The 25,545-nt window shown below is 44.9% G+C and overlaps 1 protein-coding gene across 1 annotated transcript in view; it reads right to left on the bottom strand.

Moving 5' to 3' along the window:
- LOC119968692 (sorting nexin-9-like) overlaps positions 1 to 25,545 on the bottom strand; it is a 120,786-nt gene that overhangs the window by 58,218 nt on the left and 37,023 nt on the right. Inside the window, exons 3-6 of the mRNA XM_038801288.1 lie at positions 16,854 to 16,937; positions 14,742 to 14,781; positions 7,810 to 7,897; positions 1,583 to 1,664 (exon numbers count right to left, since the gene is read on the bottom strand). Coding sequence (XP_038657216.1) covers positions 1,583 to 1,664; positions 7,810 to 7,897; positions 14,742 to 14,781; positions 16,854 to 16,937 — 294 coding nt within the window. The remainder of the gene's footprint in view (positions 1 to 1,582; positions 1,665 to 7,809; positions 7,898 to 14,741; positions 14,782 to 16,853; positions 16,938 to 25,545) is intronic.

Below are 25,545 nucleotides of genomic sequence, written 5' to 3'. Positions count from 1 at the left end.
CAAAAATTTAGAAAGCTTCTGGTGTAAAAGGCATTTGGCATAGTGCATCAAGACACTTAGCACAGCTGAAGGAACATGGATTAGTGGTAAACCAGGATGAAAGAACCTGTAGCTCCAGAGCCTGCGAATAAATGAAGGGACAGCCAGGCATTGGCTAAGCCTTCTCTTTGATAACTGAAGTGGAGGTGGTGCTGCTAAAACTGCTCGTGTGGAGAGCTTTCTCTGAACCAGCCCATTGGTCAGTGCTGCAAGAAAGGTGCAATCAAGTCTCAGGACACAACTGACACTACCATATGCCCATAATAGCAAGGCACCATGAGTCACTGCTCCATACAGCTTTCTATATCACTATTTTCAGCTTTGATCTGAGATTTGAAAAGTGCAGAAATGGGGGGGGGGGGGGGGGGGGGGGGGGGGGGAGTTCCAAAGGGGGGGAGCCCAGTAGCAACTGAAATATCTCCCATCAACCTTGAAGGAGGGGGAGGGGTGATGCACTGAAGGCTGTCGTTAGAGGGCACAGGAAGTGATAATGGAGAGATTTGAAAAGTATTTTAATTTCAATGCAGTTGGAGCCAGGTGAAGGTCGGTGAGAATGGAAATGTTGGGTGAGCAGGAATGTAGTGCTGGACAGGATATCGGCGTGCAGGTTTTGAACAAGCTGGAGTTTATGAAAGGTGGATTGTGGCAAATAAAAGGGTGGTAAGGAGGACTTGGGGAACTTAGTGCGAGAGGTGACAGGAGCATGGATAAGGTCCCCAGAATTGGAAGGTGAAGAAAGCAATCTTGATGTTGGACAAGATGTTGATGTTTGAAGCCAAGACCAAAGTCAAACAAGATGTTAAGACCATAAGACATAGGAGCAGAATTAGGCCACTCGGCCCATCTGCTCCACCATTCAATCATGGCTGATATTTTTCTCATCCCCATTCTCCTGCCTTCTCCCCATAACCCCTGATCCCCTTATTGATTTTACAGAGCCCGATTTAGCTAGAGCATGTGGAAATTGCACTGACTCTCGTTAGTGCCAAGAGATTGGAGTTCTTGGCAGGGACTGAAGACATTGAGACAGGGGGATTTCAACGTTGGTGCAAAAGGAGTGGGAGTCAGCAATGTGCTCGTTGAAGGTCACACTCAGGAGGCCCAATCTAGTTTTGGGTGTGGCCATTATTTCAGTTGCAGGTTCACATTTTTCTGGTTATGCATAACCAACACTTCCACAAGCTGAGTAACGGAGATTGCAACCTAAAGCCAGGAGTCGCTGAATGTAGAAGTAACAGCGGAATGAAAGGAAAAAAAACAATACATTTTCATTGACACAACCTCTTGGTGGATGCTAGTTATTGCTACACCCACAATATCCTGTTTTTAATAAATGGGCGAAAGGTGATATAGTGAGGAATAAAGAAACAACTTCTCCTTTAGTACTCACTGGCCCCACCAATTTGATAATCTGGCATGATTTCTGAAACATTACTGGCCACGCATAGTGAATGCTTGATGTTACGAATTGTACACTTTGAAGCATGTTAAAATTTAGCATCTAATTTAAAAACACAAATACAATGATAGCATTTTTACTCACTGTCAGTTGAATCTTTGTGGTTGTCTTTACAGTTTTTCCTGCGATGAAAGGTTCTGCTTCTGTTTTTGTAAAATGGTACAGTCTACAAACATCAGAAGAAGTGCTTAATGTTTCAGTCAAAACCAAACTGAAACCTACTTTTAATACAGAGTACGTACACACGATGAGGACAACGATAGACAGATTGTTTCTAACTGCAATTTTCTAACCATGGCATACTCATCATGTGGAGTACATTAAAGAGAGGTAAATTAGTAATAACTTGCACCATTGAGCAACCTTTGCTTGAGGGTGGCTCAGCAAAAAGCAGTTACATCTTTTTCCAAGTAGAAATCTAGGAACCATGACAATAATATATAATGGAATATTTCCAGCAGGTTTGCAAACAGAAGGCCCTTTCAGCACATGGGCTCATTAAAGTTTCCCCAGTTACTGTGTAATGACCCTCTTTAAAACCAATAACTTGAAAAACTATATTTGAATTTCTAGTCACCGCTGAAAGGATCGCACAACACAACTTCAGGTTTTAAGCCATTTACTGCAGCAAACAAATTAAAAACAGCATTGTCTAAACAGTATTTAGCAGGCAGCTTATACTCTGAAACTATAGAAAAGAAATTCCCCACTTCACACCACAATTCCAATGCCATGGTTAGAACTAGTCCAAAGATCCCCCACACAACCGCCACCACACCCGCACACAATGGCTTCCTTCCTTTTCCAATTGGATAACTTCTTATACCAGAACTGACTTTCACTGTCAGGTTAACACTGATAATTCTTTCTGTCTAGCCCAAATTATGCAAATCTTCCAGCCTCTTTTAAATCCTCACAAACTTGGGGTGGGATTCTCTGACCCCCACGCCGAGTCGAAGAATCGCCGCGAGAATCGCGCCACGCTGCCCCGCGCTGGAACGCGAATCTCCGCAGAGCTGAGAATCGGCGCCATTGGGGCCGGCGTTGTCGGCGCGGCGTCAGTCGGGGGCAGCTCTACGCGGCCCTCCCTGCGATTCTCTGGCCCGGATGGGATCGAGCGGCATTAATAAAAAACCCGAGTTCCGCCAGCGCCATTCTAAACTGCTCTAAGCCGGTGGGACCTCGGCGTTGAAGGCTCCGGGGGCGGCCTGTGGGAGGAGGGGGGGGTGATGGTCCGACCCCAGAGGGGGCCTGGCCAGTGATTGGGAGCCACCGATCGGCGGGCCGGCCTCTCTGTCTCCCGGCCTTTCTTCTGCGCCGGCGCCTGTACTCCTGCGCCATGTTGGATCGGGGCCGGCGCGGACAAGGGAGACACCGCGCATGCATGGATATCGCGCCGGTGGGACTGCTCATGCCCGGGTTCGCATCGGACCTACTGTGCATGCGCGCATCCCCCAGCACCCATTCCACGGCCGTGAACCGCTCCAGCGCCCTGCTGGCCCTATCCTGGAAAATCATTTCCGACGGCGGAAACACTTTATAGCCTCAGGATCAGAGAATCCCGCCCATGGTCTCTTCGATTTGAGCAATGATCTCCTGCTCAGCTTCATGAACAATAAGCATTTTCTCTGCTTTAGATGCAGGACTGGCTATCTTTATTTCTTGCTCTATGTCTTGCAGGTGGCTGCAGACTGATTTCTGTTTGTGAAATTCAATGATATTTTAGAAGCCCTGATACATTCCTGTTAGACATGGCCAAAACCTGAATTTACATTTCCAATGTCAAGGCAACTCCCAGCTCTGCAAACCCAACCTTCAAATTCCTGGAAGACGACCCTGGAGGTTGCCGTATATGGAGGTGGATTGGGCGGAATGGTTGCCTTGGCCTACGTGCACTGTGTCAAATGTTTAAAACAGCAAAGCAATAAAATTACCATTGCCCTTTCATATGCCATGCCAACTCACACAGGATCCACCAACGGCAATCCTTGGGACCCATGTTAAGATGCGATTAACTAAATTTCTGAAGTGTCTACTGAAGAATCCAGTATTTAAAATGAAAACACTCTCATTAACATATAACATTTATATGTTATATAAATAAACTTTGCAATTTATAGTCCCACTTCAAAGAGTCTATAACCATTTGGAGCTGTCAATCAAAATCTGAATGAGAGGCACCCCACAATTATAGTGGAAGGTCCTGAAATCAGTCATGCAGCATGCATCTGATAAATGAAATGAAAATCCTCAGGGTTTAACAGGCTGAATAAAGAAGGAAGTACTGATGTTTTGTCAACAACGCAGACATTTCTTTTCAAATATTTAAAGAGCAGGAGTTTTAAATGCCTTGGTAGCTTGACAGTTCATTTTAATTGTTCATTTTGACAGGTCCAGTGAGCTTATGCACTTTTTTATGCACATTCATATCTACTTTTAGCAATCCCAAAGTGTGCCCTGCTCCTCCCAAAGAGCACCTTACCTGCCCCAAACATATCCTGGGAAGCTACCCAAAGGGGTAGTGTACCCTTCCAAAATGATACGCCACCTATCCAAATAACTCTTCAAAGTTCAGACTTGCTCCTACCAGATCTACTCTGCACCATTGTGTTTGCCACTGCTAACTGGAATATCTGACACAACTAGAGGCAGCTGCACAATTGAATCATGGCTGTCCAATTTAGAACACCACTACAATCGCCTCCCTCACCCGCCTCCCCCACCCCAACCCCCTCTCTCCCCTGCTCCAGTGAAAGTAGTGCTGAGAGGTTGAAGGTACAGTCGTTATGAAACCTCAGATTTAACAGTCCACCCACAGTTAGCACAAATACTCTAGTTATTGTCCACAGATGTGAACCCGAGGCAGTGGCATAGTGGTATTGTCACTGGGCTAGTAATCCTGAGACCCAGGGTAATGCTTGGGGAACCTGAGCTCGAATCCCACCCCGGCAGATGGTGAAATTTGAATTAGATTTTTTTTAAACTGGAATTAATTGGCATAAAACCCCAACTGGTTCACTAATGCCAGTTAGAGAAGGAAATCTGTCCAGGCGATGAGGGGTGCTGTCACCGGGAAATCCCGTTGACAATGCCGGGGTCAGTACATCACACTGGTTGGCTGTCTCCATCGCCGAAAAACACGTGGTGGGGGTGCTCGGTAAATCCCGTCCATCATCTTGACTTGATAATATATCACTGTTCCATCAGTTTGCTGGGTCAATATCCTGGAATTCCCTTGCTAACAGTACTGTAGGTGTGCCTACACCACATGGACTGAAGCAGTTTAAGAAGGCAGTTCCACCTTCTCAAGGGAAATGAGGGACGGGCAACAAATATTGGCCTGGGGTGAGTGGAAATTGGGGAATATGGAAGAATTCTGGAGGGTATGGAGGGGTAAGGGCAGGGATTGGTACAAAGAGGGTGAGGGAGCTTGGGGGAAAATGTTCAAGGCCTCACTCAACTCCAGAACTGAGCTGATGTTCCAGTGAATAGAAGTGGGCTTTCTAACCTGCCTGCTATGCAGCCACCTACTTCCATTCCCACCACTGCCCTGTTTCAGATGGTGTGGTCCCGACTCCATCCCAACTAGGGGCAAAAATACGGTAAACCATTCAGGAGGTGGGATCATGACATCAGGAAATGCCCTGACCTGTGACTCCTGCCTCAAAGGAGATAATATGGCACAACGAAAATTGTCAGGACTTCCGGGCCGGGATTCTCCCCTACCCGGCGGGGCGGGGGGTCCCGGCGGGATGGAGTGGCGTGAACCACTCCGGCTACGGGCCGCCCCAAAGGTGCGGAAAAATCCGCACCTTTAGGGGCCAAACCTTAACCTTGAGGGGCTAGGCCCACGCCGGAGTGGTTGGCACCCCGCCGGCCGGCGGGAAAGGCCTTTGGCGCCAGCCAGCCGGCGCAAGTCCCGCATGCGCCGGAGTGTCAGCGGCTGCTGACGTCATCCCCGCGCATGCGCAGGGGAGGGGGTCACTTCCGCGTCTGCCATCGTGAAGACTATGGCGACCGTGGAAGGAAAAGAGTGCCCCCACGGCACAGGCCCGCCCGCCGATCGGTGGTCCCCAATCGCGGGCCAGGCCACCGTGGGGGCACCCCAGGGGCCAGATCGCCCGGCGCCCCCCACCCCCCCCACCCCCCAGGACCACGGAGCCCGCCCGTGCCGCCTGGTCCCGCCGGTTAGTTAGGTGGTTTGATTCTCGCTGGTGGGACCGGCATGACAGCAGCGGGACTTTGGCCCATCATGGGCCGGAGAATCGCCGGGGGGGGGGGGGGGGGGGGGGCCGCCGATAGGCGCGGCACGATTCCCGCCCCCGCCGAATCTCTGGTGCCGGAGACTTCGGGAGACGGCGGGGGTGGGACTCACGCCGGCCCCCAGCGATTCTCTGACCCAGGGGGTCGGAGAATCCCATCCCCTGTCTTAGTGATTCCAGCTATTCATTGTGGAGTTCATGTCAATTGCTGAGATCCATACCGTAAGGTATTCACCACTGCATGCCACAAAGTCCAATGTAAAAATAATCATTCATGGAGCCATGTTGGATCCCAGCAATTTACAGCCCAGTAGTCAATGGATTATTCCCCCCTCTGCCTCCAAACTCAACTTGGGAGAGGTCATTATATTCCGGCCAGTAATATAGGCTGGTGCATGCTATGATAATAATAATAATCTTTATTGTCACAAGTAGGCTCACATAAACACTGCAATGAAGTGACTGTGAAAAGCCCCTAGTCGCCACACTCTGGCACTTGTTAGGGTACAGAGAGGGAGATTTCAGAATGTCCAATTCACCTAACAAGCACATCTTTCAGGGCTTGTGGGAAGAAACCGGAGCACACGCAGGAAACCCACGCAGACACTGGGAGAATGTGCATGCCCTGCACAGACAGTGACCCAAGCTGGGAATCAAACGCGGGTCCCTGAAGCTGTGAAGCAACAGTGCTAACCACAGTGCTACCGTGTACAGATTGCCTCATAGTAAACCATGAGGGTCGACAAAAACTTATTTCTCTGTCTTCAGTTAAATCCTCACTTGATTGGCTAATGTCGCTATGAGCTGTCTATTTTCAACAATGGTGGAATATCCTATGGCACAATTTAATATAGCCTTAGTTGTGTTTATAAATTCAAGGGTCCTTGACACAAATAGCAATGAGATACAAATCATGACATGTGATAGTGAGTCTGTGAGCCACATTGACAAACATAGCCCAAGTTGCCAAGGCAGGGATAATGGACAAAAAAGCAAATTATTAGAAAGACTAGGGGCTGTTTAGCTCACTGGGCTAAATCGCTGGCTTTGCAAGCAGACCCAGGCAAGCCAGCAGCACGGTTCAATTCCCGTAACAGCCTCCCCGAACAGGCGCCGGAATGTGGCGACTAGGGGCTTTTCACAGTAACTTCATTTGAAGCCTACTCGTGACAATAAGCGATTTTCATTTTTTTCATTTTTCAGACTGTGGGATATGAAAAGTCAAACTCTTCTGGAGATAGCATTCGTTGAGATAACATTCATATTAATAGAACAAGCAGTTAAGTAACAAACTTCAACCTACATGTTATAATGAACACAAGATACAGTCAGTATTCCTATAAAAATAAATAATTCATTTTCTTATAACACTATCACTTCCCATCCTGTGTTATGTGAAAATTACATTATATCAATTGCCAAGGAAGATGATAGAGTAACAGCAACTGCAAAATCATTATCTCCCGCATTAAACCAAATGGATATACGTCAGTACTAGATCGCTGAGCTATCACTCAGCATTAGTTCCAACAATATGAACTGCTTATGCTTGTTAGCCATATGCTTTTGTGTACTGCTCAGTTTTTCTTTAACATGCTACAAAAAAAAAACAATTGAACCCTTCCGGGCATATAAAAGAAAATTCCCTTGCAAATTGATTGCCAGAATCAATCCAGCATCAGGTAGGAATCTAAACCTGTTTGGGCAGTTGATTTTTATGACGTCTCGGAGCTGCCGAGACAGGCCTTTTGTTTCATTCCAGATAGCCAGGCATGAAGGATAGATCTAGAGTCGAATCTTCGCGCACACAAAATTTATTTGCAGAGGAACACACGTTGGAAACATAAACCTCCAAAGCTACACAACACAGTTTCACCCTGCTATTGCAGAAGCCCCACGGAGTCAGAACTGAACGAAAGGTCATCGGCCTGAAACTTTAACTCTGTTTCTCTCCACAGATGCTGCCAGATCTGCAGAGTACTTCCAACATTCTCTGGTTTAATTTCAGATTTGCAGTCTCCGCAGTTATTTTGTTTTTGTATCTCTTACCTGGATCTCCGTTTGGGAGTTGATTCGTTACTACTTCTCTTCTCCTCTAGTTCAGGGATTATCATCTCATAATCTTGGTCAACTGATTCTGTATAGAAATGGCAAATTATTTCAGACACACGCTGACAACTTCATATCCTTGCATTTGACTGAACCTTTATTTAGTTCTTTTCCAAGACCTTCTTTTCTGAGACACAATGGCTCATGCTTTTATATGGGGTAAACCGGATCATTTAGGTACTGCATAACCTGCAGTTTGTAAATTAAAGCAGTGTAAGATACATTTATGTGCAAAAATGTTTTGCTGTCTCTTAGGGGTCACAACATGACGTTATTCATTATGAGTTAATAATACATAGCTGAGAAGAAAAAATAGTTTACGATTTTACTGTGAAATAGTTCCTCAGCAGGAGAATATTCCCATGTATTCAACATAAATATAATAGAAAGATTGGAGCAAAGACAATTCAGCCCTTCAAGCCTGTTCTGCCATTCTATATCTTTTTAAAAATAAATTTAGAGTACCCAATTATTTGTTTTTTCCCAATTAAGGGGCTATTTAGTGTGGCCAATCCACCTACCCTGCACATCTTTGGGTTGTGAGGGTGAGACCCATGCAAGCACGGGGAGAATGTGCAAACTCCACAGGGACAGTGACCCAGAGCCGGGATCAAAGCCGGGACCTCAGCGCCATGAGGCAGCAGTGCTAGCCACTGTGCCACCATGCTGCCCGCCATTCTATATAATAATAATCTTTATTAGTGTCACAAGTAGGTTTACATTAACACTGCAATGATGTTACTGTGAAAATTCCCTAGTCGCCACACTCCAGCACCCGTTCGGGTACACAGAGGGAGAACTCAGAATGGCCAATTCACCTAACAAGAACCTTTTTGGGGGACTTGTGGGAGGAAACCGGAGCACCCGGAGGAAACCCACGCAGGCACGGGGGAAAGTGCAGACTGCGCACAGACAGTGACCCAAGCGGGAATCAAACCCGGGATCCTGGCACTGTGAAGCAACAGTGCTAACCCCTGCACTACCGTGCCGCCATCATGATCAATCATCTACCTCCACGTATTTTCCTGTAATATCCTCATACTCCTTAATTCCCTTGATTTTCAAAAAATCCATTGATCTCTGCCTTGAATATATTCAATCATTAAGCATTCACAATCCCCTGGGATAGAGAATTTCAACGGTCCACAATTCACGAGAGTTAAGAAATGTCTCTTCTTGTTCTCCTCTCAGGCCTTGTTCTGAGATTGTGGCCCTAGTGCCGTAGCCAGATGAAACATTTTCCAGCATCTACCCTGTCAAGCTCTTTAAGAATTTTATAACTTTCAATTGGATCAATTCTCATTCTTCTAGACCCAGGGAATATAGGCTCAATCTACTCAACCTCTCCTCATAGGACAAACCAGTCATCCCAGTAATCAGTCCACTGAACCTTTGGCGCATTGATGATTTGAAGGCACAAATAGAGGTAGGTGGGTATGATTTAATTGCCATTTCAGAGATGTGGGGTGGGATTTACCCGTCCCACCCATCCCAGGACCAGACGTTTCTGTGTGAGGTCAATGGACCTTCCAATTGTCCATCGAATTGCCTATCTCGCCCGTGACAATTCCTGCGGTGGTGGGAACCAAAAAAATTCCCAGGTGCTTACAAGGTGACCAAGACTAGGAACTGTCAAAGATCAAAGATCTTCATCATTGAGGAAGCAGAGGCAAAAATGAAAAGGAGACGGAGTAGCACTGTCAGCAAGGGATGGGATCAGTACATGAGTGATAGATGATCTTAGATCAAAGGATCAAGAAGCCAAATCAGTTTGGGCGGAGCTAAGAAACAGCAAAGACAGAAATAAATGGTGGGAGTTATTTATAGACCACCAGAATGTAGTGGCAATGTATAAATTAGGAAATTAGAGCTGCATGTAACATGGATAATACAGTAATGAGTGAATATATACATTATAGACTGGAAACACCTAATTAGCACTAATGCTGTGGAGGATGAATTTCTGGACGAACAAGATGGAAAAAGTTGAAGAACCAATTAAGGATTGGGCTATTTTAGATTTAGTATTACGTACTGAAAAAGGGCTAATTAGTAACCTTGCTGAAAATGAAACTTTAGGAAATAGTGATCAAAATATGATAGAATTTTTCAGTAATGCCTCTACTGTTTCTTTATTCCAAACATTAAAATGACAACTCGATAATATACCAAATGTGACCAGATGTATGTGAGACAACCCTTGTGAATAAAGCACCGTTACTGTAGTAAAACGTCATAATGCAATTATTAAACAAAATTTGACACCAAGGCACACAAGATGTTATCACTTAAGCTTAGACAAAGAGATGGGTTTTAAGGAGTATCTTAAAGGAAAAGTAAGGAACAGAGGGGCAGAGATTAAGCTGATAAAAATGACAGAAAGACTTGTTTGCAATGCACCCTATTTGAATGGTGGATGTCAAGGATTCCTATTCGCACGTCAATGTTCAGGATTTAAGGTCAGCAGGGGTTCCTTCACAGAGGAGTTCATGCATTCAGACCATAGGAAAAACATTTAAAATAAAGGAAAACTTTACATTTTTTGGACAGGAATTCTGTTCCCAAGCCACATACTTCACTCCAAAGTACAACATAGCAGTAGAAAAACACCACACTGTATCACCTCATGACATTATTCATGTAGGTTTTGGAATGTATTAGGGATTATATTCCTGCTGGTGAAGCGTCACGCGATGTGCAGTGATGTTGTCAGAGAGTTGAGGGGGGCTTTCGACAGTTCTGCATGTTTGATTGTATTGAACAACTCCTCTTACTAAACCTCTCATTATGTTTTATAAGAATGCAGAATGTGGGCACGACCATACTTTTTCTTTTTGTGGCAACAAATATAACGGAAGAGAAAACTGGTGACGAGGATTAAGGCAGAAAATCACCTGGAAGAAGAAGTTTGTCAATTAAACAGTGGAGGTGGCCTCGGGAGCAACAGAAAATTCTCAGGACGCACGCACATGTCGGATGAAGTGCCGCCACCAATGCTGAAGGTTTAAAAATATTTTTGACTGTGACTGTGAGCAAGAGCTGTGAGGAATGGAGACTTCGAAGTCTGTTGACTCTGCACGGGCCAATACTTGGGGCGGAGGAAGTCGAACTATAATCATGCAAAACAGAAAGATTTGTAGTTGTTTGTAATCAGTGATTTGTACCATACTTCCCATTACAAATTGGAAAGGGGGTGGGAGGAGGGGGAAAGTTGATTAAGTGTAGACTCTAGGAGCCGGGATCTGAAACAAAGGGAAAACCTGGCGCCATGGATGCATTTGATAAAGATGTGAGACTTGGAACTCATACATGGAAAGATTCTAATTGTTTATCAGGGCAAATTAGACACTAGAGTCGCAACATGTCCCAACTGAATGGGTAAAACTTTACTTCTGCTACAAAATTTAGATCGCCCATAAAAACCAGGAGATATGTTCCACATTGAATTAATGAAAACTTTAGAGGGGTATTTCTCTCCAAGACCGTTGTTGATTGGAGAAACATTCCAATTCCACCACCATAGTCAGGAACAAGGTGAAAATATTTTACAAAAATAGCGATTTTAAGAAGATTAGTAAAATACTGCAAATTTGGTGCAATACTTGCTGAGATACTCTTCAAGATAGGCTGGTTTGTGGACTCTGCAGTGAAGCTGCACTTTCACCCCGTGTCTGCGTGGGTTTCCTCCGGGTGCTCTGTGGAGCTGGAGCTGGAGCTGTGAAGCAACAGTGCTAACCAATAGGGCGGCACGGTAGCACAAGTGGATAGTGCTGTGGCTTCACAGCGCCAGGGTCCCATGTTCGATTCCCTGCTGAGTCACTGTCTGTGCGGAGTCTACACGTTCTCCCCGTGTCTGCGTGGGTTTCCTCCGGGGTGCTCCACTTTCCTCCCACAGTCCAAAGATGTGTAGGTTAGGTGATAACCATGATAAATTGCTCTGAATGACCAAAAGGGTTAGGAGGGGTTATTGAATTGCGGGAATGGGGTGGAAGCGTGGGCTTAACTGGGTTGGTGCAGACTCGATGGGCCAAATGGCCTCCTTCTGCACTGTATGTTCTATGCTCACTGTGCTACCGTGCCGCCTCCTACACCCCATGGACGATAAAGTCAAGTCCATCAAGGATGCACCGTGTAATTGAAAATATGGAAAGATGTGTCATTTGAAACATGGAAGTCTGGCAATATCTGGTCTGAGAGAAACATGAGAGGATACAGGGAAAGATCCCACGAAGGGTTAACAGCAGCTGCAAAGAGCAGGATTATAAAATGCAGATTCCTTCTCACAAACAAAACAGGATTTTTGTATGAAGCTAAAAACAATGGCTCACACCTTCATTGGAAGTAACTATCTTAGTAAGCATCTGGAAAAGCATGGATGAGGGTTTCAGTTGAGCTAGGTGATAAATGTAAACCTTTCAAGTTATAACCAAGTGGATTTTAGCATACAGCTATAAGCAATGTTTCACACCTTCACTGAAATTAACTATCTTAGTAAGCAGCTGGAAAGGAAAGGATGAGGTTCAATTGAATTTGGTGACAATTCTAGGTGTGAAATTCTGCTAACACCAAGTAAATTAAAAGAAAATTGGAGACTATCAGTCTACGAGAAACATAATTTAAAGCCAAAATCAAAGTCAAAATGATTAGCTGGGGGCACAATTCGAAAATAAAACTATAGAAATGACAGAAACCAAACCAAAATTCACACCTCTATTGAAACCAAAGCATTTTTGAATATCACAAAGGAATTTTGAACATCACAAAGGAAACAATATAATCAGAGACCTGAGAGGTAAGGTCATGTCAAAATGAATACTTAGTTGTATTAGAATGTTTAGATCAAAGATACTTTTTACAATCAAAGTGAAATAAAAGTTACTTTACAATAAAGTCATAAAAACTTAATAACTGTTAGAAAGAGAATATAAACCCAGAGACCAGAGCAGGAGCTACCGGAACTCAGAGAGAAGAGAGAAGCAGAGAAGGAACAAGAGAAGCAAGCAGAGTCACCTTACAGTCAGCTCGGTCATGGGAAAGATAAGACATGGCAACCGGGCTAAAACAGCTAATAGAACATAGAACATAGAACAGTACAGCACAGAACAGGCCCTTCGGCCCTCGAGGTTGTGCCGAGCAATGATCACCCTACTCAAACCCACGTATCCACCCTATACCCGTAACCCAACAACCCTCCCTTAACCTTACTTTTTTAGGACACTACGGGCAATTTAGCATGGCCAATCCACCTAACCCGCACATCTTTGGACTGTGGGAGGAAACCGGAGCACCCGGAGGAAACCCACGCACACACGGGGAGGACGTGCAGACTCCGCACAGGCAGTGACCCAGCCGGGAATCGAACCTGGGACCTGGGACCCTGGAGCTGTGAAGCATTTATGCTAACCACCATGCTACCGTGCTGCCCTAATACGTCTAAGGAAGACTAGAAGCAGAGTCAGCTCAGAGTCAGTCAGCAGAGCCAGCACTCACAGCTCGGTCATGGGAAAGAGAGAGCATAGCAACCGAGCTAACCAGCGAATACATCTAAAGAAGACCAGACTTTAAAGAAGATTGATTGTCAAGGTGGGCCTGAAGGTCCCTTCAACCAACCAGAAGGATCCAGAAGCAAGATTTTTTTACCTTTCTGTAAAGACAGCCATTGCAGCTTTTTTAAAAATGTATATATGATAATAAAATAACTTAAAAGTTTTAACCTGAAACAGTGGTTATTACCTTACTTAGCAACGCAGGACCCAGGATATCAATGCTACTAAGGGGTAAGTAGGTAAAATTCTTCGGAGAAGGTATGGGTTATACTGGGGGATAACTTGAAAATATAGTTTGACCTGAATAGCGTCCACCGAAGTCTGCATCGGAGTCGGGGAGTGAGAATCCCTGTTCACCATTTAGAATGTCGGCCCTTTTTGGTATAGGGGGACTTCTAAGAATAGTGGTGAGTTTTCAACAACAACCGACCCCACTAAATGCAACCGAGTTCAAATCTTTTTTGATAATTATTATGGAGAATTCATCCCAAATTTGGCCACTTTGTTGTCACTCCTGCACATGTTACAGAAAAATCACCAAAGGTGGACATGGCAGCACTGCAGGATAAAGCCTTCGCAAATGTAAAGCAACAACTGCGGTCCTCAAATATACCAGCCCATTACTACACCAGAAAGAAACTAATACAGAGGTGTCATGCCTCTCTATATGGAGCGGCTTCAGTCCTCTCACATCAATGGGACGATGGCACAGAGAGGCCCATTGCATACACGTCCAAGACCCTGACGGACGCTGAGCAGTTATTCACAGATTGGAAGGAAGGCTTGGCTCTTATTTTTGGTGTGAAGATTTCTACCAGTATGTCCAGTATGTAACCATAACAGCCAAAATGGGGGCACACCAGTGGGATCTTAAATATCAACCCCCGGACCCTATACGGCAGTTCCTGATGGTCCTGGGCTGGGACATTTGTTTTGTGCACCACAGCTGTGCCTATATTTGTTTGGAAATAAAACTCTTTTAGACTGTGTCGTCTGGAATTAATACAGATTTGTAAACGACAATCACTGATAGTTTCATGGTCATCATGCCGGATACTGGTTTTATATTCCAGATTTATTCATTGAATTTAATTCCACCCACTGCCAAGGGTCTGCACATGAAGAGTGGTCTAACAATGTAAGGTGTTGCAAGCTGGCCAAAGTTACTCTCATCAATTGCTAAAGCCCGGGCGTAGAGGTTCGGAGACTGGCTGTCTCACCAACTTTGTGGCCAGGGGCATTGGCGAAGCAACAAATAACTGCAACAATGAGAAAATAGAAGTAGATTCAAATTAAATTAGTGATATAAGAATGGGGTACACGTACCAGAAGTGTCTGAATAGCTGGTACAGTTCTTTGATCGGAGCTGTTGGAAGAGCAAACATTGTAAGAAAAAAATTGTTCTCTGTTATCAAGTGAAAGAATCACTGACTTAGTGGAAGTCAAAGGAATCAACAATGATTTACACCGCTCAGAATGACCATGCTTACATTTGCATTCAAGGATTGAGAGTTCCAGGAATATATAATGATTCTCACTCAGGAGGGCTGGGAATTTATTTTGTTTGCTTTAACAGGCAGTTTTTATTTGCAATATGAAAACATGCATTCAGCAGTGAGCATTTCACAGGGGGTATAAAACTCATCTCACAATTATAACAGATGGGTCAATGCTGTGAATTGTTTTCCTAGTTTACGATTCCAGTAGTTGGAAATCTATCTTTCATTAACACTTAAGAGGGGGAGGAGTGGGACCTCCTCATACAGTAGGACAAAATACCATGGCCCAAATGTAGTGCTCAGCAGAGAAGGGCTGCTTCTCACCTGTTGAGAAAAACTATCCTCAAAGATCTACTGGGCTGTACAGCATTAATTTCATCTCCCTCAACATTGCTTAAAATCTAGTGCCATCTCTCGTGGCACTGTGGCATCCAGTACATAGAAGAATTCCCCCAGCAAAATCATAAGTATTGTAAGGAATCATAATTATAATTAATTTTATATCATTTCACAGGAAGGGAAATATGATGGAGAGATAAACATGGAATTATATTAAAAAGTGAAATATCATAAATATTATTTTTTAAATGGTAGAATTTTAAAATATTATTCTGAGGGGATGACACTCTGCATTTACATAATTAGCTTTTTGAGGTCAGAGAGGTTGTTCAGGAGTAACTATGACCATTAGAATCTGAGTTAGACTTCATTCAACGTGGCTTAACATTTGCAATGGTTTTCGCAGTGAGAATAGTGCATGAAAAGTTGAGGTTCATATCACATTACTGACTGCGTTCATTGCATATACAAGGACTGCAACAGTGCACCCTGTGGAGAAGCAAGGTAACAGTGAGAGCAACTTCAGGATTTCAGCATTTAATAATAATAATAGTAGTAATCGCTTATTGTCACAAGTAGACTTCAATGAAGTTACTGTGAAAAGCCCCTCGTCACCACATTCCGGCACCTGCTCGGAGAGGCCGATACGGGAACTGAACACACGCTGCTGCCTTGTTCTGCATTACAAGCCAGCTGTTTAGCCCACTGTGCTAAACCAGCGGACAAAGTGCAGAATTCAGAAGTTTCTGTCAGCCTTATATAGTAATGTCGGTGAGTGCTGATTGTCTGATCGTGATTAAAACTGCAAATTCTAGTCCCCCATTGTGCATCCTGCATGTGGTCAGGGTTCAAGGGCACTGATCAAGAGTAAGGAGCTGTATTTAACTTTATGACCCTGAATCATTTGGAGAAATAAAAAGAAAAAGCAAGATTGTTTTGTAATATGGAAAAAAACAAGTAACAGGGACTATAAATAAAACTTTGTGTGTGATGCTGATGTTTCAGTCTATTCCCTGATAAAGGTTTTGAGACAAAACTGCAGTATTTACCACTACATGGCTTACAGTTTCAATCTGAGAACAAATCTTTCCTCTTGATGCAGCTGGGTTGGTTCAAAGTAAATCCAAGGCTGTGATAGTTCATTTGTTTTACTCAGGATCATAGTTTGTTGAATGCGTCGGAGAACATTTTGCCACAGGTTACAGGGAAAAGGGTTCACAATCCCACATGGAAGGTCTGGGCACTACCTTGTTACATGCAGTAATTTTTTGGGGCCAGTTTAGCTCAGTTTACTGAACAACTGGTTCGTGGTGTGGAGTGAGGCCAACAGAGCAGGTTCAATTCCTGTACCAGCCGAGGTTATTCATGACTCACCTTCTCAATCTGGCCTCTTACCTGAGGTGTGGTGATCTTCAGGTTACATCATCACCATGTCATCTGGGACCATGGGGACTTTACATTTACATTGCAGTAACAATAGAAGCACAACAGGACTATATAGATAACTCCTTTCAGTGTTGCATGAAGAAAGTCTATTTGACTATTCAAAACAGAAAATGATGTAGCATCCCCTTAATTGTGTTTTTGCATCTCAACATACCTCAACTACTTCTATTTCTTCATAACTTGAGTCGGCAGCACACGTTTCTTCAACCTCAATAGCTGGCACAGAGTCCATCACCAACTAGAGAATGGTTTTTAAAAAATGACACAGATATGTTAATCATAAGTATTGAGCAAACAGCTACAAGAACTATACCTTCAGATTAGTGAATTTAGAAAATGATAATTCGCTGAAGGAAAGGGTCAAGTAAAGATGTCATAAGCAAGCTCGATAAGTACATTGAGGGAGAAAGAATAAGAAGACTGTACTGATAAGGTTCGATGGATTAAAGTGGGAGGAGGTACAGTGGCACAATGGTTAGATCTGCTGCCTCACAGCACCTGGGACCCGGGTTCAATTCTGGCCTTGGGTGACTGTCTGTGTAGAGTTTGCACTTTCTCACTGTGTCTGCATGGGTTTCCTCCGGGTGCTCCGGTTTCTTCCCACAGTCCAAAATGTGCAGGTTAGGTGGATTGATCATGCTAAATTGACCCTTAGTGACCAAAGATGTGTAGGTTAGGTGACGGGGTTGCGGAGGTGGGACGGGGGGGGGGGGGGGGGGGGGGGGGGGTGGAGTGGGCCTGATTGGAGTGCTCTTTCAGAGGTCGTATAAATGGGCCAAACACTGTAGAAATTCTATAATTCTCTGATAAAAGCACATTTGGGCCAAATGGCTGCATATTCTATGTAAGTCTATGCATTATATGCACTGAAGAATTAGTTACGAGACCAATCTGTAAAGAAATGAGGAAACATTAGAGATGTTCATGCTCATCAGCTTAGAAAGGAAACCTCATTGAGTTATGTGAAGTATGAACAACTTATATTATATTCTACATTGCAATTTCAACTACACTTTGAAAGTACTTCATCGACAGCAAAACAATTTGATGTCCTGGAGTCAATAAACACTAATCTTTTTTAAATGTTTTAATTCATAGTGGGACTCACGGTTATTGGCCATACCTAATGACGGTGATGAAAACAAAAATTCCTTTCAAAAGCACTTGAAGGATTCTACCTTAAAGTAGTGATCAAAGACACTGGGGCGAGATGAGTTGAAGAACGAAATGGAAAAACTTTGATAGGCTTTTTTTCATCCTTGCATTCTGTACGTTTCTTATGTAATTCTGTGTTGGAAAAATCCTATTTAAAGATCAGGGCGAGAAATTTGAGTGCCCTGGCTTTTCGACATGGGCGCGCCAATGTATGCGGTGCCTGTCCCAGATTGGAATTAGGTGGACAGGAAGAGAAATTCATGCACCCAGTATATTTCCATGGCAGTAGCAAAGCCCTGAGCAGCTCCTGTGTTGCATTCCTCTCTGCAGTGTGGCCAACTGATGCCTCCGAACACCTCAGGGACCGACCAGCATTGACAGGAAAGCACCTGCTCCAGGCAGCCTTACTTTTGAAAAGGTACACTCTCGATACAAGGGAAGATGGACTCGGAGCGCGCCCTACCTAGGCCCAAACCTCTGCCTTATCCCCATAACCCCACCCACCTGTACATCTTTGGACTGTGGGAAGAACCTAGAGCTTCCTGGAGGAAATCACGCAGACACGGGGAGTATGTGCAAACTCCACACAGTCACCCAAGGCCACCCCTGGCGCTGTGAGGCAGCAGTGCTAACCACTGTTCCAACATGCCACCCAACTAATTGACTCAAAGCTGCTAGGTAATCTTCGGAGCACTCGGGGTGAAGGGGGATGTTCCGGCATGCAGGGAAATAGCTCCCCCCGCCCCCTGACCCAATTTCAGTGACGCCACCCTGGAAGCAATGTTTGGAGAAGTAGGGGTTGGAGAGAGAGACCCAAAGAAGGAAATGGGAAGCACATGGTAAGGGTGATTGATGACCAGAGTGTTGGCCCAGGAGAAGGCAGTCATGTGACCACCACTGGGGTGGTCAAAGCAAATGAATGTATTTACACATCATGGGCTGGATTTTCAGTGCCTGGTCGGAAAGGGTCTGGAACTTCCTGCCTCCAGCTGGCTGGCATGCCTGTTCATCAGCACATTCCCATCTCCAAGCCTATTAAGGATCCTCTCCTGTGCCAGCTAGAATTTTCCAGTTATCAGGTGCGCCCCTGTGGTGGCTGAATCATGACCAGTGGAAGCAGATGGTCTTTATTCTGTGGGAGGCCTGTGTTCCACAAATATTGAAACATCAAGCACTCCCACCCTACCAAGTCCTGGAGGACATGGTCCTCCTCTTCATAGGACCGTTGTAGTTAGTGGTACTCGGCACTGCCAAGGCCATCATAAGTGATGGTGCGTTGCTGCCTTATGCAGCTTTTCCATTTACCCCTCACCCTCATCCTGAAAGATGCTGCAAAATGGCTACAGGCTACCCATGCTTCCAGGCAAGCAACTTGTAAAACCATCAAAAGGCTGATTACCATCTCCAATAAGGACAAAAGAACTTAATGGCCCTCTCATGCCCAAGATCCTGGGTATAATGGACTAGACAGGCTAGTACATTCCGATCCTCTTGGAATACGCACATGTGGGGGTTAAAAGCCTGCTTGCATACCAGCCTGTGCTGTTGTATCTGTCTGTCTGGTGGTCTGTGGGTCAATTTTGACAGACAAAGCACCTAGAAGACAGGCAGTGAGAAATTTCACACGGGTGATTAGTTCCTTTTTTTCTATTACCTATGTAATGGAATGCACTGGAGTGCTGACTTTGGGTTGCACGAGGGTGCTTAAGTTGAAGTTTTATTACTGAGGGAGTTTGGTGAGGAGGGAGCGAGGTGTTCCGTTCGTTTCCTACCTGTCTTCAAAGGTGAGCGGCAGCCTTTCAGCGGGGACCATCGGGGCCACTAACAGCGGCTTTCAGAGGTGACGTTACAGATTAGAAAGTGACGTGGGACCAACGGACACAGCTGATTGGTGAGTAAGTTCCTGGTGGGTATTTTTCAAACTTTATTAAATTATAAGTCATTGTTTTAGCAAGGGTAGGGACTTAGTTGATTTATTATTATTTAAATATAAGGATCTTCTAAAGTTTTAAATTAAAAAAGATCTAGTCATGGCAGTAAAGCTCGAAGCTGTCGTATGCTTTTTAGCTCACTGGGCTAAATCGCTGGCTTTTAAAGCAGACCAAGCAGGCCAGCAGCACGGTTCAATTCCCGTACCAGCCTCCCCAAACCAGCGTCGGAATGTGGCGACTAGGGGCTTTTCACAGTAACTTCATTGAAGCCTACTTGTGACAATAAGTGATTTTCATTTCATTTTCATTTCTTTGTGGGTAGCCAGGCACATTTCCAGTCCCTGGGACCAGCATTTGTGCAGGAAGTGTGTCCAAGTTCAGCTCCTGGAAGCTCGGGTTTCAGAGCTGGAACGGCAGCTGGAGACATTGGGAAGCATCGTGGATAGCACATTTAGAGAGGTGGTCATACTGCAGCTGAAGGGACTTGAGGAAGAAAGGGAATGGGTGACCACCAGGCAGTCTAAGAGAAACAGGCAGGTAGTTCAGGAGTCACTTAGGGTCCCACCTACAAATCGGTATTCCAGGGAGTGCCAACCGAGCCAAGCTACAGGCACCACAAGCAGCCTATCTGTGGGGCGCGGGGGGGGGGGTGATAAGGCAGTGGTCATGGTACATGTTGGTACAAGTAGCTGGAAGTAGGGATGGGGTCTTGCATCAAGAATTCAGGGAGCTGGACAACAGACTAAAAAGCAGGACCTCTCAGATTGTAATCTCTGGATTACTCCCAGTACCACGTGCCAGCCAGCACAGAAACAGGAGAATAGCATGGACAAATGTGTGGTTTAGGAGTTGGTGAAGGAGGGAGGGTTTTAAATTCCTGGATCACTAGGAAAATTTCTGGGGCAGGTAGGACCTGTACAAGCGGGACGGTCGGCACCTGAACCAGAGTGGGACTAATATCCTTGCCGACGGGTTTGCTAGTGCTGTTGGGAGGAATTTTAACTAATTCGGCAGGGAGGGAACACAAGCTGTTAACAGAATTCAGGCACAGCATAATACAGTAAAGCAATCAAATCAAAGGGAATGCAGCTGTATTACGTTTCAAGGGTGTAAGGCAAGGAAGGATGGCCTCTACTTTAATGTGACGTGTATTACAGGTAAAACTGATGAGTTAAGGGCGAGGATTGACACGTGGAATTGTGATATTGTAGCCATCACGAAGACGTGGCTGAGGGAAGGACAGGATTGGCAGCTCAACAGCCCAGGATATAGAATCTACAGGTGAGACAGAGGAGGGGTAAAAGAGGAGGAGGCATTGCATTATTAGTTAAGGAGTCAGTTACTGCAGTAAGGAGAGATGGTATCTTGGAGGGGGAATCAAATGAAGCTTTGTGGGTCAAGCTTAGGTATAAAAAATGGATAGCCACATTGCTAGGTATTTATTGTAATACCAACACATATTGGATCTCTACCTCTAACTGAGACAGTTTCCGTAAATTCAGCTGATATTGGTGTTGCTTTATTGGTTCGGGGTTTCCTATGTCTGCAGCATGACTAGATACTGGAGTGCACGCAGGTGTGTCACCACAAACTTGTCTTTATTTTTTTCAGTTTTTCTATTATACCTTTCCACTGGTCTTCTAAGTAGGCCAACTGGCCCTCTAATTGTCCAAAGATGTCTGTATTTGTTAATTGTACTTTCGGAGGGTCATTCTGTGTACCGTCTACCTCTTCTCCTAATTGACTCTTCCCATTACTGTCTTCTTCCACTACTTGTACCATCTGACACGCTTGTCCCTTTCCTTCCTCCTCCATACGATAATATTCCTTTAGCATGTTTATATGGCACAACTGGTCCTTCTTCCAACCGTCTGGAATATTGATTGAGTAATTTACCATACTCAGTCTCCTAACCACCTTATAGGGGCCACTGAATTTCGCTTTCAGAGGTTCTCCCTGCAACGGCAACAATACTAATATCTCTTCTTCAGCCTGGAAGGTTCTTGTTTGACCCCCGCTACAGTCTGCCCTGTAGTATTCTCCACTTTTGCGCATTTTCAGAATCCTCCTTATGAACTTCAACAAGTCCCATGGGTTTTCCTTGCAACTTCCAACATGCTAAATGAATATGTCCCACTTTATTGCAATGGTAGCACTTTGGCCATTGAGTCTCCCCCTCCCTCTAGTAGCTTCCTTCCTGGTCTAAGGAGGAGATCTCGGGGCATTCCCAGCTGTCCATTCCTTACCTTGGCTACCTGCCTTCCTTTTACTCTCCCACTTCCTCTTCCATTTCAAAATGATGGGGGTGAATGGAACAAAGGTTTAAATTTATGGATCAGCTCATAATTGTCAGCCATAGTTGCTGATTGTCTCGCAGTCATAACCCTTTGGTCTTCAATATAGCTTCTTATCACCGAAGGTAGGAAATTCTGAAATTCTTCAAAGAGAACGACCTTTCCCAAAGCCTCATAGGTAGTTTCAACTTCTATTGCTCATGTCAATCTACTCAGTTTGTGCTGCTTAACACTTCCAAATTCTCCTTGAGTCTGTCCTGACCGTCTCTATAAATTCTGAAACATTTGCCTGTATATCTCTGGAACCAATTCATGTGTACTCAGAATAGCCTTTTTTAACCTCATCATAATCCCTCTGACAGGGATGCATAAACCTCACATGCTCACAAATAAATATACAAAGTTCAAATCATGCACTGTATCATAAAGATATAAATATTTTCTTGTATCAGTTCTAAATTTCAGTTGGGAATGTAACACAGGCTGGTTTAGCACAGGGCTAAAGAGTTGGCTTTTAAAGCAGACCAAGGCAGGCCAGCAGCACGGTTCAACTCCTGTACCAGCCTCCCCGAACAGGCGCCGGAATGTGGCGACTAGGGGCTTTTCACAGTAACTCTATTTGAAGCCTACTCGTGACAATAAGCGATTTTCAGTTCATTTCAAAGCTGAGGGCAGATTGATCATCAATTGTGACAGAAAATCAAAGGCTAGCAATTCAAGTCGCCCTGTTTTTTAGGTGCAGGTTCAGACTGAGGTGGGAAACATGCACGGTACCGGTGCATCTACCGCACTTGGATGATTATTGCATCCAGCCAAGTGACTCCTACGCTGTTCCCTTCTTCCTAACACTGCCAGCTGCCTCTGGATTCAGCAGTGAGCTCAGATCTGTAGCATTCTTCAGGAACCCTGTGATGCAGACAGCCTGCTCTTCTTAGAGGCAAACTGTCGCTTTTAAAGAGAAACTGCAGTGAAGGACATCACTGCAATTTAAATGAAAGCAAAGTGAACACCAGAGCAGGGAGAGAGAGAGAGATCTCCAGGGTAACAAATTTGGTGGTGGAGGCATTATTATGGAAGCGGGCAGGTCGGGACTCACAATCATTCCAAGGGGAGATGGTTCATATCTCGAGACCCTCAAGGACCATCTCCAGAAGATAGTCGGGGCAGAAGGCCAGCGATGTCAATTCCCAGCATCTGAAGCCAAGGACCTGGGAGCAGTGCTACAAGAGGTCTATTAGCCACTTACAAGTTGTCAAAGCCATCTCTTACCCACTCACACTGCTCTATGCACGGCACCCTATCACTCACAAAGCAGTGCTCCCTGACACACAGGCCTAACATCCAGATAATCCACCTCACCCTCCCCAATGCTGCCAGCCTCACACTCACCTCCCCCTACTTCCACAGCTATTCAACCATGGCAAGAACATCATCAAGTACTGCGCACTCACAAACATATTGCTCTCTGTGTTGCAGGATAAGGTGGCACTCGGGTGGTTCCGGCATTCATACCCCCAATAACTATCACCCGTCCAGCCACAGCAGCTCAAGGAGCAAGAGAGAGAGAGAGCAACAGCATAACATGGTGCTGATGAGAGCCTTGCAGTCGCCAATTCAAATACTTTCAGACAGTATTTTGCTTTTAGTAAGTTGGATCTTGTACCATTGCATGTACAAGATGCTGCATGGGTCCAAATCAAGTATGCAGGTTAACCCTCAAAAACATTACACATGTAAAAATCAACCTTTAAATTCTTCCTACAAAATTAGTCTCAACAATTTGACTTTTACCAACATATAATAGTAAATTGTTAATAATTACATTGAATAGCTAAGGCACCAACACAGACCCTGAAAGGACACCATTACTCACATTTGTGGGCAGCACAGTAGCATTGTGGATAGCACAATGGCTTCACAGCTCCAGGGTCCCAGGTTCGATTCCGGCTTGGGTCTCTGTCTGTGCGGAGTCTGCACATCCTCCCCGTGTGTGCGTGGGTTTCCTCCGGGTGCTCCGGTTTCCTCCCAAAGATGTGCAGGTTAGGTGGATTGGCCATGATAAATTGCCCTTAGTGTACAAAATTGCCCTTAGTGTTGGGTGGGGTTACTGGGATGGGGTGAGGTGTTGACCTTGGGTGGTGTGCTCTTTCCAAGAGCCGGTGCAGATTCGGTGGGCCGAATGGCCTCCTTCTGCACTGTAAATTCTATGATCTATGATCATGCTAATTAGAAATTCTGTTCATTAGCCCGACATTGTCATATGCCTGAGGTGGAGAATAGAGGGTTAATGCGATTAATACAAGTTATAAAGGGAGTTATATTCGTGGAATCTGCCACTCTCAATGTATTTTTTTTCCATCAGAGTCTGGGCCTACACATCTGCCGTTGAGAGATGGAAGTTACTGTAGCTGATAAGCCTGAGCTGTTTTCGGTTTTCCAGCCTGCCTGTCTGAGAGAATATGATAGCACTGTTTACAAGGGGCACATGAAGTCCATGAGCAGACAAAACACATATGGCCGGACGAACCTGTATTGTGTATAAATATATGTTATTGCAACTACTCTTTGAGATGCTTTGGTTCATTGAAGCATTTGCCTGCATGCTTTGAATGAAGGTTTCCTAACCATAACCATCACTAGATTCAGAGTGCCATTTATCCTGAACAACTTGGTGTCACAAACAGGATCCACCGAGTTCTCCGATTAAAGAAAAGTCCCTGCAGACAGCTGACAGTGAGTATTGATGATTTTATATCACCCGTGTTTAGTTAGATCAAACTGACCACCGGCGTGTCTTCGGACATGGCCTGAACAGTAAGAAACAGGGCGGCAGGGCAGCACAATGGTTAGCACTGTTGCTCCACAGCTCCAGGGTCCTAGGTTCGATTCCCAGCTTGGGTCACTGTCTGTGTGGAGTTTGCACTTTCTCCCAGTGTCTGCATGGGTTTCCTCCGGGCGCTCCGGTTTCCTCCCACAGTCCAAAGATGTGCAGGTTAGGTGGATTGGCCATGATAAATTGCCCTTAGCGTGCAAAAAAGTAAGGTGAGGTTACAGGGATAGGGTGGATGTGTGGGCTTGGGTAGGATGCTCTTTCCAAGGGCCGGTGCAGACTTGATGGGCCGAATGGCCTCCTTCTGCACTGTACATTCTATGATTCCATGATTTTAAAATGATAGCTGGTAATGGTCATAGAAGTAATATTCAAATGAAAGGAATTTGGTTGTGGCAATTGAAGGCTAAAACTAAATAACACTTAATAAGGATTATCCACACGGTGGGATACTGGTAAAGGTAGAGCTGGAGAATCTTAAACTGATATATAATCTGTTGTTTTAATTACTTATACAACTTATTACGTATATGCTTATAGTCCAGAAGTTAACAAGATCCTGCAAAAGAATAAAGCACATCACTGAGCGAGGTGATGTTTGCAGGTGGGAAGTTCCCCTGCCAATGGCTTCTGACC

Source organism: Scyliorhinus canicula, chromosome 7 (genome assembly GCF_902713615.1).
Source record: "Scyliorhinus canicula chromosome 7, sScyCan1.1, whole genome shotgun sequence".
Classification (NCBI taxonomy): domain Eukaryota; kingdom Metazoa; phylum Chordata; class Chondrichthyes; order Carcharhiniformes; family Scyliorhinidae; genus Scyliorhinus; species Scyliorhinus canicula.
This window is presented reverse-complemented; position numbering and strand designations above follow the sequence as displayed.